Source organism: Alnus glutinosa, chromosome 14 (assembly GCF_958979055.1).
Source record: "Alnus glutinosa chromosome 14, dhAlnGlut1.1, whole genome shotgun sequence".
Lineage (NCBI taxonomy): Eukaryota > Viridiplantae > Streptophyta > Magnoliopsida > Fagales > Betulaceae > Alnus > Alnus glutinosa.
Window position 1 is genome coordinate 22,779,394 of NC_084899.1, and position 19,296 is coordinate 22,798,689.

The following is a 19,296-nucleotide window of genomic DNA, read 5'->3' on the forward strand; positions in this document are numbered from 1 at the left end:
CACCTCTCTGCTCCGGACGATGATAAAATATGTAATAAGACTTCGATCATGTCGGTTCGTGACCGACTTCTCTCCACAATTTTGGGCCTGCAATCAAGCTTGCCTATTCTGTCGGTAAAGGCCAAATTGGCCCTGCACTCAATTTAGAGAGAGAAAGATGATGATTCATGATTGGATGGCCACCTCTTCTCATGATAATGCCGGCTAGATAACTATGCCGTTGGATAAGAGTTTGGGCTTTCTCCCTTAAATATTTATTTTTAAATAGTTAGATATAAAAAGTAATTTAAAACAAAATATGTCAGTAGTATAGAATGAGTGTGATAAATATACTGATGATATTTTTCTTTTGTTCATTTTAAATTTTTATTTTTAAGTAATTAACATAAAAAATAATTTAAAACACAATATATATATATATATAAATGACACGTGCCATTATTTACTGACCAAGAAATACTTAAATTAGTACTGTTCGAACGTTGCGGAACAGAAAGGGTCATCGGCGATTTGCCGGGCAGTTTCTCATCTATTCTCTAATATCTATCTCCAGCGATTTCATTTCGTCACTGCAAATCCACAACGAAGCTTCTCTATTGGTCAGTATCTCTCTCTCTCTCTCTTCCCCTTTTGTTTTTCTCATATGGCAACTCTTAGCTCTGTGTTCTACTTTGTAAAAGTATTTTTCTCCATTTCTACACTCGAAGCTCTTCTGGGTTATTTTCCCTTTTCGCTCGTACTAGCTTTTACGTATATGGGTTAGTGTGTTGTATATTTTTTGTTTTTTGTTCAAAGGCTCTGGGATAATAAAGGATTCTGGATTCTGGATCTTTGTTGCTATGTTTTCCCACTGGTTTTTGGGTATATACGGGTGGGTGTGTTATAGGTTTATTTGGTTCTTTGGTACAACGGACTTTTGGATTGTTAAGAGTTTAGAGCTTCTGAACTGTCAATAGGAAAATTTATTAGCCTTTACAAGCTTTGTTGCTTGATTTCATAATTTTGAGGTTTTGGGTTATACCAAATTCTGGGCATGTCTTCGGTACTAAGCTTTTAATTCAAAATTTTCAGGTTTTGGGTATTTGGCTCTCTTACTCGTTCTATCTCTTTCAATATCAATTTTGAGCTTTTGGGCATTTGGGACTCTTGGGGAATTGGAGGGCTTTGTGCCAAGCTTTTCCTGGAAAATTAGGTATCAAACTTCAGTGGAAAATGAGGTTTCTTTGAAGTCACCAAATTCATGGCTGGTGGAAGAAATGAGAGTTTTGATTAAAGTTCAACTAAACGTCGTAAAACCTGCCACATTCCCATGTTAATGGAGACTTCGTCGACAGTGCTAGGCCCAAAAGGCCAAATAAAGAAGCATGAGTTTGTGAGAGTCATAATTCAATCCTTGTATTCATTAGGCTACACAAAGTCTGCGTCGTGTTTGGAATCAGAATCTGGTATTTCATACAAATCTGTGGATTTTGAATTGCTCGAATCACAGATACTTAGTGGGAATTGGGATGGTTGCACTGGTAACCTTCTTGCAATGAAGGGTTGGATGGGTGAGACAAGAACTTCCGCGTTGTTTCTTGCTTTCAAACAGCGTTTGCTGGAGTATTTGAATCGTGGGGATGATGCTATGGCTTTGTCCGTTTTACGAAAAGAGGTTTCTGCATTGAGGTTGGGCAAAGATAAGGCTCACAAGCTTGCTCAGAGTATCCTTTACTTGAAGGATATGGAGTTTGGTAAAGTAGACGATAATGCTGTTCATGAATTGCGTAAGTTGTTGTTGGTAGAGTTGGAAAAAGTTCTTCCTCCTGCAATTATACTGCCTGAAAGAAGGTTGGAACATCTGGTTGAAACTGCCGTTACTGCCCAATTTGATTCTTGTATGTATCACAATACGCTGGATGAAGTTTCACTTTATAAGGACCATTGCTGTGGTAGGGACCTGATCCCCACAGAGACTATTCAGGTGTGATTTGCTGCCGAAAAAGTTGTTACCGCCAAAGAAATTGATCACTTAATTAAACGGTGTTCTTGGTTTTTTCCTAGTATACTTCGGACTTATTTAAGTTAATGTGAACATTGATATTCTTGGCAATAGCTATACAGAAACTGAATCTAGGGATATGATCATTGCATACACAATTTCAAATGACGGACTATAGTCATATGTATTACATGATCTAAATCTGTTGAATTTGTCAAAGTTCGCATAGTTAAAATCTATCTGAGTATTTGTTAGAATATAAAGTGTTTTGAGACTTTTGAGATAGCAGATTATATTTGACATCACTAGCAAGGACCATAGAGCAAGGTACTTCGTCCAGTTGTTTAAAAATTGGCAACGATCAATCTTTTGAACCCTTTTGTGAATAACATTATTTAAAAGGTAGCTGTAGGATGTGGTTTATCATGAAATCCTGTTACCTAATACATTTTATGAGATGAAGAAGAATAAAATTGAATCCATTTTCTTTCATAAGTACCATAGATTGCAGAATCCAAATCTTCTTGAAATTTCTTTCTTCCAATAGTTGCTGTAACTAATGTAGTAGACGCTTGTTAATATAGTTCCAAATAAGGTGATTAAATATTATCTTTGATAGTCCCTGAATTCATAGTTTGCCTTTTAGATATTATTCAGTTTATGAAAAAGAAAATTATAAGAGTAGGGCTTCGCCATCAAATGCCATGAAAAGCGAAAATGTATTGATTTCCGTTATTAGCAAATGCAAACGATACCAGAGTCAGTAATAGTGATGCTTGAATACTACGATATGTACTTAATCATGGAGTGAGGACAGAACCCAAAATTGGAGAACAGATTCAGTCACTGTAACCATTTTTTCTGCGGGTGCAATAGAAACAGGATCCTGGGCAACACAAATATTCAGACCACAGGGTTCTCTTGATCTTGAGGTCATCTTGGGGTGTTGTATTCTATAAGCATGTTGGCATCCTCTTGTAAGCCTAACTGGCATTTGATAATTCAGTCTTGGTAAAAAGTTGGGGTTGATGATGCCCTGTCAATGAAATATTTCTTCATCCACTTCAATTAGGGGCAGTTTGCCTCAGTATTAAGCATTCAAACTGCTTCCATTTATATTAAAGAATAATGCTATTCACTTGTAGAACCATGAAAAACAAACATGACATCTTCCTTTCATTGTTCACATATTTTGTTAATCTGAGATCTACATGCCTCATTTATTTTCCCCTGATGCAGATTTTGACTGAACATAAGAATGAAGTTTGGTTTGTACAATTTTCTAATAACGGGGAGTACTTAGCCTCTTCGTCAAGCGATTGCACAGCCATCATATGGCAGGTACCATTCATATCATATCATAACATGGTGTATTGGAACTGCTTATTGTTTGTTTACTTGGGTAATGGTGGGTAGAGTGGGGTTTTTTGTTTTGTCTTTTGGGGGATGGGATGAAGGTGATGCTAAGTTTGTTGCAGCAGCAGGTAGGTTTAGTCTGATATTTCTGTGTTTTATGGTTGTTTTGATTGTTTTGATACTTGAGAGTTATCTTATATTCTTATTTCTGTAATCGCATGCTTGCTGAATGCATTATGTGCATGTGGGCATGCTTCTATAACTATGATAGTCTATGTTCCAAGGGCCAGTACCTGTTGGTGCTGAATTCTCAAAACCATGCTTGTTGAATGTCTTTGTACCTTAGTAATACAGAGTATGAACTTAATGTTAGTTGATGGTTTCCCAATCTTTTTCAAAAAGGGCTGCCAAGATTGTGCTCAGGCAATAACCTTGATATCAAAAATCTTTCACAAGAGCTTTAGATTTTCACTTAGGTTAGTCGGTTCTGCTGGGTTCTGGTTTTTTCAGAGTTCGTTTGGTGCTGGGTGGTGGTTGGCGGTTCTGAGGGTCTGGTTCGTGGGTATGTCGCCACGGTTCTTCCTCTCCTAAATCTCGACGTTTGCCAAGGATGGAGCGGTGCTTCTCTATGGAAGCCAAACGGTTTTCATTCTCGGTGAAGTCAGAAGGGTCGGTTCTCCGTTTGGAGGACAGGAGAAAGGGGTTCTGCGGGGTCATTTTTTTGGGTCTTCAAGGATCAGCCTGGCTGTTGGCTACTGTCGAGGAGGCTTCGGAGGCTTCATCGAAAGACTTCGTCAAGTACTTACGGGAGGATGTGAAGGTTTTGATGGCTCGAGGGGGAGAGAACAAGTCCGTCCAGTTCCTAGAGGTGACCGTCTTTGCTGAGGGTGGTCGAAAAGGGGCTATTTGGCTCCCTAAAGGCCGTAAAGGTGGGGGCTGGGCTCGGGTTGTGGGTGAGCTGCGGAAGATGATCAACTTCCTTGGACCGAAGGTTCGGTTGGTGCATTTTGAGACGTTTGCTTCCGAGGGGAAACAGTTAAGGGGTGCTTCGTCCGGTCGGCTGGGTGAAACTTGTCCTTTTTAGGCGGCCGTGGTTCGGGGTGAATCTGTCTCTCATTTCAAGCTTAATGGGCTGCCGGTCTCGGACGTTGAGACGCGTGGCTTGGACTTGTTTCCGGAGTTGTGGTGTATGGTGGCCGAAGACGGGAGAATGGCGGTGAATTGCTTCGATCTGGAGGTGAATCTGCATGGGTCGTCGGTGGGTTCCTCGCTTCCAGCATGTTCTCCAGGCTTCGGGGTTGATCCGGTGGACAAGGTTTTGAATTTTTGTCTGTTGGGTAAGAAGAAGAGTCAGAAGACCCATGTCATTCACTCTGCTCGAGGTGCGAAAGCAGGTCATTTGAATTCAAATCCAGGTTCGTGGGTACGGTTGCTTGTTAGTTTCATAACTTTCATTGTGGCCATGGGCTGGGTTGCTAGGTCCGATTGGTGCCTCAAGCGGAAAGGGGTCCGTTTGAGCTGGTCCATACCGAAACTTAAAAACAAGTCAGATGTGCCTCGTTGTGAGGATACGGGTCTAGGGTTCTCGTTGGTTCCTGAAGCTGGTATGGAATGCTCTGTGGGGGTTGGGTCTACTGCCGGTCATCAACAGCTGGAGGTGAAGGAGCCGGTTCCACGTACTGATCTCACTGTCTCCAAGGGACCTGCAAAACGGGCGTCTTCTGGGTTCACTTACTCTGCCTTCGAGTGCTCGGATTTGGATTCTAAGGGGAGTTCTGTTGGTTTTGTGCCGCCGGTTGCTTTTGGCCCATCTGGGGAGCTGGTTTTTTACCCCCTGGTTGCTTGTCATCCGGACATGCGAAGGTAATGATAGGTTTAGGTGGTGGAGTATGTTCTGTGTGGTTTTTGGGTTCTAGGTCTTTGGTTGTTGAGGGTTGGTTGGGTTTCTTTGTTTTTGTGGGCTGTTTCGTTTTTGCTGATTGATTCCTTTGTATACTGCCAGTGTCAGTGTCTTACGCATTTAATAAAACCAGTTTATTACTTATAAAAAAAAACCTAGTGTATTGGAAGTATTAATTTGAGCAACTGCGAATAAGACTCAATGAACCAATATTCTAGGTGTTGCTCTTGTAAATATATATAATTTTGCCGATGGTCTTTGGACCAAATGTTATCTCTTCCTACTATAAAAATTGGGTGAGGGTGAGGTAACAGGTTTAATCACGTTCCACTTTGAGTCGTATTTCCCTATAAAAGTAGTAACTTACAGATCTTTAAAATGGGTTAATTTATAAAAGAAATGGTGGAAGCTATACACTACAGGTCTAAAATAAGGGGAAATCATATGGAAAAAATTTCAGTGGTAAAATTTGTGGTTAGAACCCCTAATATCTTTGAGGAAATAATTATTTTCTTCCATCGATATACTTTATATGTACCAATGCAAAAATACGTAATCCACATTGTTGGTTACCCATAACTTGTTATAAATATGAAAATGCATGCTTCTTTTCAGAAGTCTTTATGTCAATAATGATGTCTTTTTATGATCTCTAATTATTCCGATCAGCATATAATGTTTTTGCTTCTTGGGATCCTAATGTATTATTTCTTAATTTTAAAATCTGAAATGGTGGAAAATGAAAATATGATCTTTAGTCAGTACTGCTAACATGTGAATGCAAAATCAACCTTCAAAGACTAGTCCCCACCCCTCTTTCCCAAAAAAAAAAAAAAAAAAAAAAATTAAAGATAATCCATGTAGTGAATGTTGAATTTAAAATTTAGAAAGGTGATAATTTTAAATATCAGACTTGAGTGAGATCACTGAAGTCAAATATACTACGGATGAGTGTTGGATATGCAATGGCTGTTCACTCTGGAAATTATTGATGAAGGGGCTGCCTGCAGATTTAATTAGCTTAAGTTCATTCCCTAGTTTATTATCTTCAGTACTTCTCTCATTGGTGAGTTGCATCAAATTATTGTCGTAGTATCACTCCTGGAGAAATTAATAATCATGAATGAGTCATTCGCTAGTTGGAAATCTCTGTATGTACTAATAGAAATGCATTCCAATAATATAAGCCACAATGCATGAGACCAAAACATCTGATGCAGTTTGGTTCCACTGTTAAGAGAGGTGGAGTTCATTTTGTCCGCTGTGTAAACAGTAATCAGCCTTCTAAACCAAGGCTCTGTATTTCACAAAAAATAAACTGCAGGAAGATATGTTTTCCGCATTTTCTTGTGTTTGGTTAACATCAAATATTGGAAAATGTTTCTTGATGAACAGGAAAAACTAAGCTTAAAAATCTGGGAAACAACTTGTGCTTTTTAAATGCTAAGTCATTTTTTGGAATGATTTTATATTGTAGACGCCTATGTGGTGATTGTCTCTCTTGTATACTTTTCGTTTATGAGGGATTTGCCCTTTTTCTTTTTATAAAATTATTATTCATAAAAAAGTCATTTTCTGGAATGAGCTAAAGCCTTCCACCGTCACTGCCATCCCCCTCCAATTGCCAACCAACCTCCGTGGTCAGTGGCTGACTCCCATCAGTCACTTGCTAACCCTTGGTGGTCATGGCCATTACCCTGCAGTGACGGGAAAACTCTTGTCCAGTCTATGACTAACATCATACCAGTCATAATCAAATCACTGCCAACGCCATGCATTCTTGCCATGTTGGGCTTCATCACCATTGGCTGGTTCCCACTCAGTAAATTATAATGACGTAGATACACCTGCAAACTACTTGAAGTAACTTGAGAGAACACAATTTGAAGTAAAGTGATATTTGCCTGGTAGTTACTAGTTGGTTTCACCATAACAGACAGAGCGCAAGCCTTTTCTTTTTTTTTTTCTTTTTTTTTTTTGCTTTTTTCTGTCTGTGCACTTACGTTGAGCCTAAATTCCCCCAAACTAAGTCATGAATTTCAGGTTAATTTAAAAAAGAAAAGAACAGAAAGAAACAGAAGAAAATTATGGTAGAAATGTAAATCAATCAAGTTTCTGGTCTAAGTTGTTTATTTTGATCATGGCAGTTTTTGAGTTTGCTCAAGCTTCTCAATACTTGTTTTCTTAAACATGTATTTGTGATATATATTATTAATATTTTAATTCATGCTGAGAAGTCTGAACTTCAATCGTTAGTTTTAATTTCAAGGCAAATGAAGAAAGGTAACAGCATTAAAGTGATTCGGCCTCTAATTGTGCTACAAAAATTCTTGTGCTAGGTGCTGGAAGATGGTAAGTTGATATTGCAGCATACGCTGCGAAGCCATGAAAATCCAGTATCTTTTGTAGCATGGAGCCCTGATGACTCAATGCTGCTCACATGTGGAAATGGGGAAGTCCTTAAGCTATGGGATGTAGAAACAGGTACATGCAAACATACATTTGGGGATCGTGGCTTCATTGTCAGCTCATGTGCTTGGATTCCAGACTCAAAGCGACTTGTCTGTGGCAGTTCTGACCCTGAAAAAGGCATCTGCATGTGGGATTGTCATGGGAATGAGATAAAAGCATGGAGGGGGAAGAGAATGCGCAAGATTTTAGATCTGGCAGTGACACCGGATGGGAAACATCTGATCACCATATTCACGGAGAAAGAACTTCGGATATTAAATTTAGCAACAAATGCTGAGCGGGTCATACCGGAGGAGCACAAAATCAGCTCCCTATCAATCTCAGGAGATAGCAAGTTCTTTATAGTGAATCTTAATAGCGAAGAGATTCATATGTGGGATGTTGCTGGTAAATGGGATACACCTTTGAAGTATACGGGCCACAAGCAACACACGTATGTGATACGGTCCTGCTTTGGCGGGTTGAATAGCGTGTTCATTGCCAGTGGTAGTGAGAATTCTAAGGTATGCTTCTTGTTTTTGAAGTAGGTGTTGCCTAGCTCTAAAAGTAAAACGCTTAATATATAATAACTACATGTGCATGTACAGAAATTATTGTTATCCAGTTAAGTGGAACATCAAGTTTTCTCTGTTCCTCAATTAGCAGGTCTACATCTGGAATCGGCGGCAATCTTGGCCAATTGAGGTTTTGTCTGGGCATGGAATGACTGTGAACTGTGTGAGCTGGAACCCTAGGAGGCCCCAAATGTTGGCTTCTGCAAGTGATGATCATACAATCCGAATATGGGGACCAAGCCTTTCAAAGAAGATGCAGCCTGAGAAGCTCAGTGGTTCAGACTAAATTACTCAATTCTTTAACAGTGTATATATGGCTTGTGTTCTTTTCAATTGCTTATTCGTTCCTGAGTTGGTAATATTTTTTTTTATTATTATTATTATTTACCCTGAAAAATTTTGGTATACATCTGCATTTGTAATTTTTTTATTTTCTTTTGGTTGAGGTATACATTTCATGCAGGATTTCTAAGTGTTATTTACAAATTGAGATCCCCAACTATTATTTGTGAGAGGGCTCTTGTGGGGTTTACCTGTCTGGACGAGTGTTTGGACAGCTCAAGATCTCTTCAAGTTGGTAGGCCTTATGAGAATCTCTCTCACAATTGATTGTTTGGAATACTAGCAATCGGGTTGGTAATTGCTAGAGATCATCCGACGTTTACCTGGTTTCCTTGCAAAGGGTTTTTATGATATCTTACATATAAGAAAAAGGTTTGGCATGCAATTTTAAGCAAGCATGATCAAACTGAGCCTCTATTGGTTTAATATAGGCAGGTCCCATCCAAATACGGGTTCATCCCTAAAATTTTGTCAAAACATATTTTATTGTAGGTGGTTATAAATTGTAATTATTTCAAATCATATTTACCTGGATTGATATTTCATGTTATTAGGATGCTCGAGTAACACATAAATTTGTACAGCTTAAAGAGAGGGAGATAGTGGGGTACACTTATCTCAGGTAGGTGGGCTATGCAATCGCTTTCTCTTAGGATGCCCAAATTTATGTGTTATTCTAGTAGCCTAATTAACAACCATTATTATCATATTTACCTTGCGATCACGTGTTATAGTTTGTTTAGGGTTCTAAGAAAAATTGTTTTCAGCCAAAAATATCACTGATTTTTCTTGTTCATTGTTTGATTGATATATTAAAATTAGTACACAAAATATTTTTCGTTGTTTAAATGCTATAAAATTTTATTTTTTTTTAAAAAACAACCCTTAAATTGTGGTCATGTTGTCTGCTTATTTTGGGATTAGTTCTAACATGTATAATAGTGTTTTTTTTTAGTATATATAATTTCTTAAATTTTTATTTTTATTTTCAAATCAAATGATTGTAATTTTGTCATATCGGGCTGGTTTGTCAACAGTTTTTAGGACAATTTTTTGCTTTAAAAAAATAAAAATAAAAATATTAGTAAACAACTTAAGGCATAAAATACTAACAAAATATTCAAAATTACTTTCATTTTTATATTAAGAGAAAAAAAAAACCCAAAATTGTTTTTATCAAACAAGCTTATGATTTCTACTAATTTAATATTTATTATATTTTAAAATTAAAAATAAAATTATATATATATATTTTAAGGGTTCATTTGAAAAGAATGACCAACATTTAAAGAATTGAATATTAGAAATTGTGATTAAAAAAAAAAAAAAAAAAAAAAAAAAAAAAAAAAAAAAAGGAATATTAGAAATTGTGTATAGATTTTGTCGCCCGATTTCGATGCTAACATTCAAGTTTCAACGACGAGTTTGAAAGAAGAAAGACAAGCCCTTCTTCTCCCGACGGAGAGAGAGAGAGAGAGAGAGCCCTAGTTAGGGCTTTAACATATCAGAGGGCGATGTTTTCTCTCTACAACTGTCTCAAACTCGTCTCGATCATAGCGAAATGAGGGGACGATCTCGACCGCACGATCAGACCCCGCTCTCATCCCTGCCATCCGATCGTTCACACCACAGGTCAGAAGTTCGGATTATTTCTTTTATCATCTATTCAAGTGTTTCGCTAGGTTTCCTTGCTTGAATTTTCCTTACGCTTTGTTTGGCCGAGAAAACCCAGGAAATGGAAGTTTCGAATGTATTTTGTGTTTTGTCTTTTCTGGATTTCTGAGATATGATTGGTCGGAGCTTGGGATTTAGATACGAATTGTTCAGATTTGTCTCTAGATTCGCGAAAATTATGAACCGGAATTGAAATGCTGAGCTTAGGCAGCCCTGGAATTTGTTGATCTGCATTTATATGATGCTTGTTATACTTTTTTCTAATAAGTAATGTCATTTCATTAATGAAGCGCAGATGGGCATAACCCTAGTACACAAGGAGTATACAAGAGAACCTCTAATAAGTAGGAACAAAAAATAAATTCAAAAAATCTATATAAGTAAAAGCACTAAAGCTATGATGTGCCACTATCCATATATATAACGTGTTAAGCAAAAGCTTCCATAGCTCCAACACCGATGTCTATGTCTTTAAAGTGCCGAACATTCCTCTCGCGCCAAAGACATCACATTAAACACAACGGAACTAACCTTCAAACTTCCTTAACTGGACCACACCCAAGTGAATTGCCCTAGCTAGTCAACAAATCCAGCACTGGTCTCGGGATAACCCATTCTACCCCAAACAAAGTAAGAATGCAACTCCATAGATCGCGTGCAACTTCGCAATGAAGTAACAAATGTTCAATAGACTCCTCATTCTTCTTACACATACAACACCCTTCAACCACCACGGCATTCCTCTTTCGCAGATTGTCATACGTCAAATTTTTTCCTAATGCTGCTATTCATACAAAGAATGCCATTATCGACGGAGGCTTGATATGCCAGATACTCTTCCAAGGAAATGAAGGGCCATCTTGTCGAGTTAACTCTTCATAAAATGACTTCACTTCAAATTTACCCCTCTTGGAAGGGCTCCAAACTAACCTATCCTCCTCTCCATGTCAAACATGAATGGAATACAGCCGCTCAAAGAGAGAGAGAGTACCATCTCCACACCTCCCAATCTTGGACTAATCGCGTAAAGATGACATTCCACTAGGTAACTCCATCTTGAACAAACAAATTATCCTCCACCCTTGCATCTTTATGCCGAGCAATACTAAACCACACCGGATAGCATAGATTCAACGAATTATCCTCGCATCAAAGGTCATGACAGAAAGTTAAAAACTGACTTTAGACCCAGCCCCTGCCTCAAAACAAACAAAGTTGTTAAACTTCTCTTACCCCCTTCTAATATGTTTCCACACACCCACCCCAAAAGCCCCCAAAACCTCTTTTGAACACCAACCACCCCTCAGACTCTCATATTTTGCTTAAATCACCAATCTCCATAAAGCCTCTCTCTCCATAACATACCTCCACATCCATTTTCCCAAAAGAGCTTAATTAAACTGAATAAAGTTGTGAACTCTCAGACCACCTGATTTTACCGGAGTACAAATCCTTTTCCAATTCACTAAATGGAATTTTACCTCATCCCCAATGCCTACCCATAAAAAATCCCTTTGAAGTCTATCGAGTCTATTAGCCACGCCCACTAGATTTTCCATTTAGTGAATTGAAAAATAATGCTGAGTATGCAGGAACATCTTGGCTTTTACTGAAAAAGAAAATCCAATGAGTTTAATCATATATATCATGAATTATGGGTTTCTGTTAATTACTGAAGATTGCACTGATGCTGCTCTTTTTGAGTAAGACGCTCAAATATCAGCCGTTGATTTTGAAGTGGTTTTAGGTATGGGAATCTTCACTTGGGCTAGCTTTGTTCACTGATCTAATTCTTGGAATTTTCATTCTTTGAAATTCCCCAACATTTTGATTAACTTTTTTCTTGATAATTTATTAATTTAATAAAAAACAAAGAAGGGGACGAAACCAGAGTCCACTGGAAGTATATGCAAAGCATGAACCTGTAAAGATGTGTAGAGCTAGCAAGAACCAATTTTTATAGAAGATAAACTTTAAAATAATTAAGAAATGGAGTGGAAGAAGTTATTTTTAATCCAATTTGTCTGCAATTGCAGTTTAAAATTTGTATTATTTCTTCTGTCTAGGTTTCTATTGTTTTGTGTCTATGGTGGAGGTTGTGGTTGGAGGGGTTGGGGCTGTTGGATTATGGTGCATGAATGATTGTATTCTGTATCATTAGTTTGTTGAAAAGCTTATGCTTAATGCAATTGTTTAATAAGATATATATAACAGTGATTTTGGGAGGCTCAATTTGGATAGATCATAACGACTTTATGTTCATATGACACAGTTCTCATATAGTGCCATTTCCAATATTTTCAGTGGTAGAAATATTTTCTGTTTGATAAAGCTGAGAGAGATATCTCCTAGGACAAAGCATGTGCCAAAAAGGCAGTGGGGAGAAGCTTCTAAACCTGGGCCCAAAAGTGAAGCAGCCAGAGATCCAAGACGTGGTCTTCTCTCATGGTACCTGCAAACAATTTCACTCTCTCTTCTCTTTAAATAATTTTTTTTAGATGGAAGCCCGCTATTTATGAATGATAAATATTATTATTTTATGCTCAATTTTGGTATTCTTTAAGGGTTGAGGCAGAGACATTGCGCCATTTGTCTGCTAAGTACTGCCCGTTGGTGCCTCCTCCAAGATCAACTATTGCAGCAGCATTCAGTCATGATGGAAGAAAACTTGCTTCTACGCAGTGAGTTGTCACTTGTGTTTGTTTTCTGATTCCAACTCTTTCCTTTCTTTGTAGTGAACTTCTGTCGTTTTGATTCCTGCAGTGGTGACCATACGGTAAAGATAATTGATTGTCAAACTGGAAGTTGCTTAAAGGTGTTAAGTGGTCATAGGAGGACTCCCTGGGTGGTAAGGCAGTAAGCTTGATTCATGCTAGTATGCTCTATTTATCTATAATTTGCTGGATCTTTTCTCATTATTAAAATAGTGTTGTTAATGTATAATTTGTGCATTATTTTCAACATAACCCTCACCGAAGAAATGAATGTCTTGTGTAAAGAGTTCATTGATGGTGCAGTACAACTAAATGGAGTCTTATCCAAGCTGTTTGGTGTTGGATAAGTGAATTTGTTTTCACCATTTGTCTCTTTTATTCTAATATCTTCTGCGAGGATGAGGCCAGAATTCTCTTTCTCATGGTATCTGTGGTTCTGTCATAAAAAAGTGGCTGATGGTTGGACGTCAAATCACCATATTCTTATGTGCAACTGATATCAGGTGTACTCACAAGGAGGCCTTAGGAATGAGGCCGCGGATTTAAGCCACCCAGTATTAATTTAGGTCTAGGAGGTTGTTGGGGCTGGACTTAGGTGTGCTTACTCTTTTTTTGATAAGTAAATTTAGTCTTATTGAAAGCGTAAGGCGCCCCCCGAAGTACACTGGAAGTATACAAAAGGAACTACCTAACTAGGAATAGAAAAACGGACGAGGAAATCGACAAAACTAATTGACAGTGGGTACAAAAAAAATCGTTGTCCAAAGATACAAAGTATGAAAAATCCGAAGCTAAAATATCCTCCATTGAACCCTCCAAGTGTGCTTACTTGTACTGATGTTCTTAAATGTATCTGAAAAAGGTTCCAGCAAAGGCATTAAGTTATTGGGTAGGATTACAGATAGATTTTAAAATTTTAACTTAAGATTTTCTTACTTTAATGTTATTTAATATTTTAGATAGTGAAGGAAGAGGGAGACCTGATTGAATGACATCAATTCCTCTTTCTGGCAAAGGTGTTAAGTCTTATTTAAATAACTTATGATATCTCCATCAGATGTAGTTGCACACCTTTACTGGCTGCAAGGTAAAAGGCACTCTCCATGAATGGTCAAATTGGCGGTCTTTGGCTTATGTTTTAAATGGATGCTAATATTGCTGAATTTAATATTTCAATTCTTTCATTTCTGCAATGAAGACTTCAAAAGAATGAATAGATTTTTTGGTAGCCCAAGAAAAAAAAAAATAGATTGTTTTGGTAATCTATGGTACAGCATTGTAGTTGTTGCTGAAGCTTTTGATAGGTACTATTGTTATGAGTGAAAAAAGGAGTTCTCTCGGCAACTCATGTGGATGTATCTGAGTCAACCCACTTGTAATGGGTACTGTTATATTGTCCTTCTCTTTTGTTTACCTAGCCATATTTGGATGGTTGGTTTGAAAATTACTTAGCTTTCCAATCTGAAAATCCTTCTGGAGTTAAGAGTTACTGCTTGAATACAGAAGTAAGATATCTGGAAGACGAAGGGTTATGAATCATTTTTGTGAGGCTGCAAGTGGTCAAGATATGATAATTCTTTTATTTTTTGTTAATTCAGATCAGCTTGTGTAACTGTTCAAATGTGTTTCTAGTATCATTGCTTAATAGGATACTTCTTCTGTTTCACCTGGATTATCTGAAAAAATAGATATATCTTGGCAGCAGCTGCTTCCTTTCTTAATCGTTGTTCTTTGGTTTTCTGTCTCCATATGTTACAATCTGTCAGGATTTCAGCTGTTGGTTTGACTTGTGTATGCCATTGCTGCCCCCTCCCTCTCCCTTTTTCTTTTCAATTTTCCCTCAGAATAACCTCATTCTAACTTGTCACTACACGTGACTCTTGAGTCTTTTGCTTTGTCATGTGTATGACCTATCTATAAAGTACACTCTCTCTGTCGAAGTACTAATGGAGCTTTTACAGGTTAGGTTCCATCCATTGCATCCAGAAATACTTGCAAGTGGGAGCTTAGATTATGAAGTTCGGTTATGGGATGCGAACACATCAGAGTGTATAGGATCGCGGGATTTCTGTAATTTTAACTGACTCTCACTTGAATACCTTCTGCAATAGTGGCTGCAGTTTACTCTTAAAGAAAATTTAAATACAATTTTTTAGCTGATATTACTCTACTCATATGGTGGATCTTATTGCTGTTTTTCTCCTAACAGATCGTCCCATTGCATCCATTGCTTTCCATGCAAAAGGGGATATCCTTGCTGTTGCATCAGGCCACAAGGTAGTGATTTTTACCTTATAACTTATCATGTAGTTCTATCATGCCTAAAGGTTTTTCTTTCTCTTTTTCTCCATTATTGTTATATGTTTAAGTTCATAAGTCGTGATTTTGTACATCTTGTATCACTGACAAATCAAATCCTATTCAGTTATACATATGGCACTACAACAAGAAAGGAGAAGCTTCATCGCCGACCATTGTATTAAAGACAAGGCGTTCACTACGAGCAGTGCATTTTCACCCTCATGCCGCTCCATTTCTCTTAACTGCTGAGGTCAATTATCTAAAGGACATTTGATCAGTTGTTTACTTGTACTATAATACAGGTTACATTATTGGACTGATATGCAGGTCAATGATCTTGACTCTTCAGATTCCTCAATGACATGCGCAACATCTTTGGGTTACTTGCGATATCCTCCTCCAGCTGTTTTTGTTGCAAATGTTCATTCCAATGAACGTGTTAGTTTGATTGCTGAACTACCTCTCATGTCCTTCCCTTTCTTGTTTGTGCCTTCGTTTGCCATAGATGACTCACAGATAGAATTGCAGCATGCTGGTTTGAGTAGCATGCAAGTGGAGCCTGCTGCTTCAATACAGCTTCAAATGGATGCAAATGAAGCACGGCATTATGATATTATGGCATCTCCTATGGAGACATTTCCTGCTATTCCTACTGGCTCACATAGTGGTATGGAAGATACTGCCAATAACCATTTCACTAGTGGAACAGGAAGTGGTGTTTATGACCCCACAGTCAATGCTATGGAAATTGATGAAATGCAGACTGTTGGGAGAAGCCAGCGTGGAAGCTCTCCTAACTTAGATACTGTTGGTGGTATCAATACTGCATTTTGTGGAGCACGTGGATATATTCCAACACGCTTGGATCTTGCTGAGTTTGGGAAATTTCATCAGTTTTTACCTTACAGAGACCCAATTGGGTGGGAGCTACCTTTTTTGCAAGGATGGTTAATGGGTCAAAGCCATGGTGGTCTTCCTTCAATGTTGCCGCTTAATGGTGATGATATTAATCGTGAGCAGTCAGCTCGACATATAGGTTCCTCCATCTTGGCATCTCATGTGTCGACTCATAATCTGACAATGCCAGGCAGCATCAGTGCACCTGGCGTTTCTGGAAGATCTAACTTGCGACATCATTTTCCACACTCTCACTTCTCTGTATCTGAACCTTTTGAGGGTGCTGCTCCTAATGCCCCAAATGATCGGGTTGATGCTCAACCCATTATTAGTAGAATCCAGTCGAAAGTCACTACCTCACTCGCTGCTGCAACTGCTGCAGAGCTACCTTGCACTGTGAAGCTAAGAGTATGGTCACATGATATAAAAAATCCTTGTGCCCTACTCAATGCTGAAAGATGCTGCTTAACCATACCCCATGCTGTCCTTTGTAGGTAAGCAGGAAATTTTTTATCTTCAGTTTCAATTGTTTGATGCTTCAGTATAGTACTGGATATTACTACTGTGGCATGGCTTTCAAAATTTTATTGCATTTTCTTGTATCACCACCATCTTTATTCCTTTTGCTACAATTGCCATTATTTTATAGATCTGCAGTATTCATTGATAGGAGTGTCATCATTTTATTTTTGTGCAAAGACATGAAGCCCAGCTTGGTAAAATTTTAAAGAGGGTGTTGTGTTTAATAACTTTTTTCTGGATAGCCAGTCATAACTCTTACATTATAGAATTTGGGTTACAATTGTATTTTCAGTGAAATGGGTGCCCATTTTTCACCTTGTGGGAGATTTTTAGCTGCCTGTGTTGCATGCACATTTCCCCATATGGAAGCTGATCCAGGTTATCACACTCTAATCCATCAAGATCCTGGGGCTGCGTCGTCCCCAACTCGACATCCAGTCTCAGCTCACCAAGTCATATACGAGCTCCGCATTTATTCCCTGGAGAAGGCAACGTAATGTGTCATTCCTAATGTCAATTCTTGATATGCATGCAACGTTTTCTGGTTTTTATTTTTTCTTTATTTCTGTTAAATTTTTATATTGAAGATGAAACCTTATTCATACATTGTTTAATTTGCTTTTGCAGCTTCGGTTCAGTGCTTGTATCACGAGCGATACGAGCTGCTCATTGTTTGACTTCTATCCAGGTCAGTTGCCTTTTATAGATAAATGAGACGCACATCTGAAGTCATTGTACTTGTGGCTGGGAAAGTGTCAAGTTTTCATTTCAAATGTTTTAAAACCACAATTCTTCATCAACCCATAAAAACAATTGGGTTGCAGGTCACTAGTCCAACATGTGGCCAACCATGGTTGTCAGTAATTTGTTAAAATATTAATTTTCAATTAGCAAACAAATTAATCTATACTAGCAAGTTGTACTTGATGGAAAAGAGAAGAGTTTAGATCTCACTCATGTGCCAGTGATTTTACTAGTACCCCTGTTCAATGGTTTATTTTGAGTTGTTTACATATAGGATGTGTTTAATTTTTGCACCAAGCATGTTGACATTTTTGTGTTAACCTTACTTCAAAAAGAACTGCTGCAGGATGCAAGAATTATCTGCAGTTTTAACAATCCACCAGTGGTAGGTCAAACCGTTTAATTTAGTTTGTCAAAATCAATACCAGTCAATGGTCTAAGCAGTCAACTGTCAAATTCTGGGTTATAAGATATTGGGCATTATTACTGACCTATGTTCTATTAGAATGGCGATGCACCAGGCCTATTGTTTCTGGAACGATGTAGCATGTATAATTACATCATATGCTTATCATGGACACAGATTTTTTCACCCTGCTCCTTTATCTGAATTTTCGACAATCTGCTAATTAGTTTGTAAAGAGTAATACAGTTACCATATTAAGTGATTGTTTCATAGAATCATACAAGCTACTTGCTCTATTTTATGCTAATGCATTTTGTTAAACCAATAAATGGATTTAATTGAGGGTGCCCAAAATTTGTGTAAGATTTGGCATATGGCATGTACCCCGGTCATTCATTGCCTTTTCACCAAGTTCTCAGCTTTGAAATGCGACATTTTAGATACTGTGATTTAGGAATATAGCATGCATTTAGATAGATGTGTTGATGACAATCTTAAAGTTTGATGTACTTTATGCACATGGCATCAAATTGTGTTTGTTCATTTGGTTCATTTAATTGATTTAAGCACCAAAATTTCAGTGTTCTGTTTGTATTGATACCAAAAATCATAGAGATGATTTTGTTATGTATAACCAAAAGGCTTCATAGTATGTGAGCTGAACCTGTCATTTGTTGTGTATGCAGTTCTCACCGACATCTGAGCACATATTACTTGCCTATGGCCGACGGCATGGTTCTCTTCTTAAAAGCATTGTCATTGATGGGGAAACAACATTGCCTATCTACACAGTTCTAGAGGTAAAAGCATTTTCATTGCATGTCCTTATTTTTTTAATCAGTTTCCTGTCATGAATTTTTCCTTTTAAAATGCCACTTTACCGCGTTGGACAAGTGCTCTGTTAGACTCGCGTCTGATATTTTGTTCTTGTCATTCAGGTTTACAGAGTTTCAGATATGGAGCTTGTGGGAGTGCTTCCAAGTGCTGAGGATGAGGTCAATGTCGCTTGCTTTCATCCAATTGCTGGGGGAGGTCTTGTTTATGGAACAAAGGTGGGCTTTTGTAACTTCTGGGAAAATCTTGGTTATTTTCAGTTTTGATATTATTAAACTGGTGTTTTGCTGTTAAATGCAGGAAGGGAAGCTTAGGGTTCTACAATGTGATGGTGGTCGTGTGAATTGCACCAAATCAAATTACTTTCCCGAGGAAAACATGGCTCTTGTAGGACAGTGAGCCAGGTTGTAGCATATTCTTCCTTTTTTCATTTATATTTAAGAAAACACAGTTCTCAGCTTTGCTCTTAAAATGTCTCTGCGTAATCCTTTTCTTTTTTCCTTTAACCCCTCACAAAACTGTGACTTTTGTAAATGCTAGTCATAGCTTAAAAGACTTTACTTTTCACATGCTAACAAAGCTGGTGGCTTATCTTTCTA

At 37.9% G+C, this 19,296-nt stretch overlaps 2 protein-coding genes across 3 annotated transcripts; both read left to right on the forward strand.

Moving 5' to 3' along the window:
- The first annotated feature begins 452 nt into the window (after nt 1–452).
- Nucleotides 453–8,670, forward strand: LOC133857217 (WD repeat-containing protein WDS homolog). The gene is made up of 5 exons (XM_062292399.1): nt 453–599; nt 1,072–1,963; nt 3,221–3,322; nt 7,577–8,212; nt 8,355–8,670. The coding sequence occupies exons 2-5, from the start codon at nt 1,310–1,312 to the stop codon at nt 8,547–8,549; spliced, it is 1,587 nt and encodes a 528-aa protein (XP_062148383.1). The 5' UTR covers nt 453–599; nt 1,072–1,309; the 3' UTR covers nt 8,550–8,670.
- Nucleotides 8,671–9,998: 1,328 nt separating this feature from the next.
- On the forward strand, nt 9,999–19,296 carry LOC133857136 (uncharacterized). 2 transcript variants are annotated; one of them, XM_062292269.1, is made up of 14 exons: nt 9,999–10,237; nt 12,584–12,727; nt 12,844–12,960; nt 13,043–13,127; nt 14,955–15,063; nt 15,203–15,270; nt 15,419–15,544; nt 15,622–15,732; nt 15,823–16,685; nt 17,006–17,206; nt 17,341–17,401; nt 18,550–18,663; nt 18,802–18,915; nt 18,998–19,296. In XM_062292269.1, the coding sequence occupies exons 1-14, from the start codon at nt 10,167–10,169 to the stop codon at nt 19,094–19,096; spliced, it is 2,283 nt and encodes a 760-aa protein (XP_062148253.1). In that variant the 5' UTR covers nt 9,999–10,166; the 3' UTR covers nt 19,097–19,296. The 2 variants fall into 2 exon arrangements, with proteins under 2 accessions (XP_062148253.1, XP_062148251.1); XM_062292267.1 differs by having other exon boundaries at nt 10,000–10,237; nt 15,622–16,685.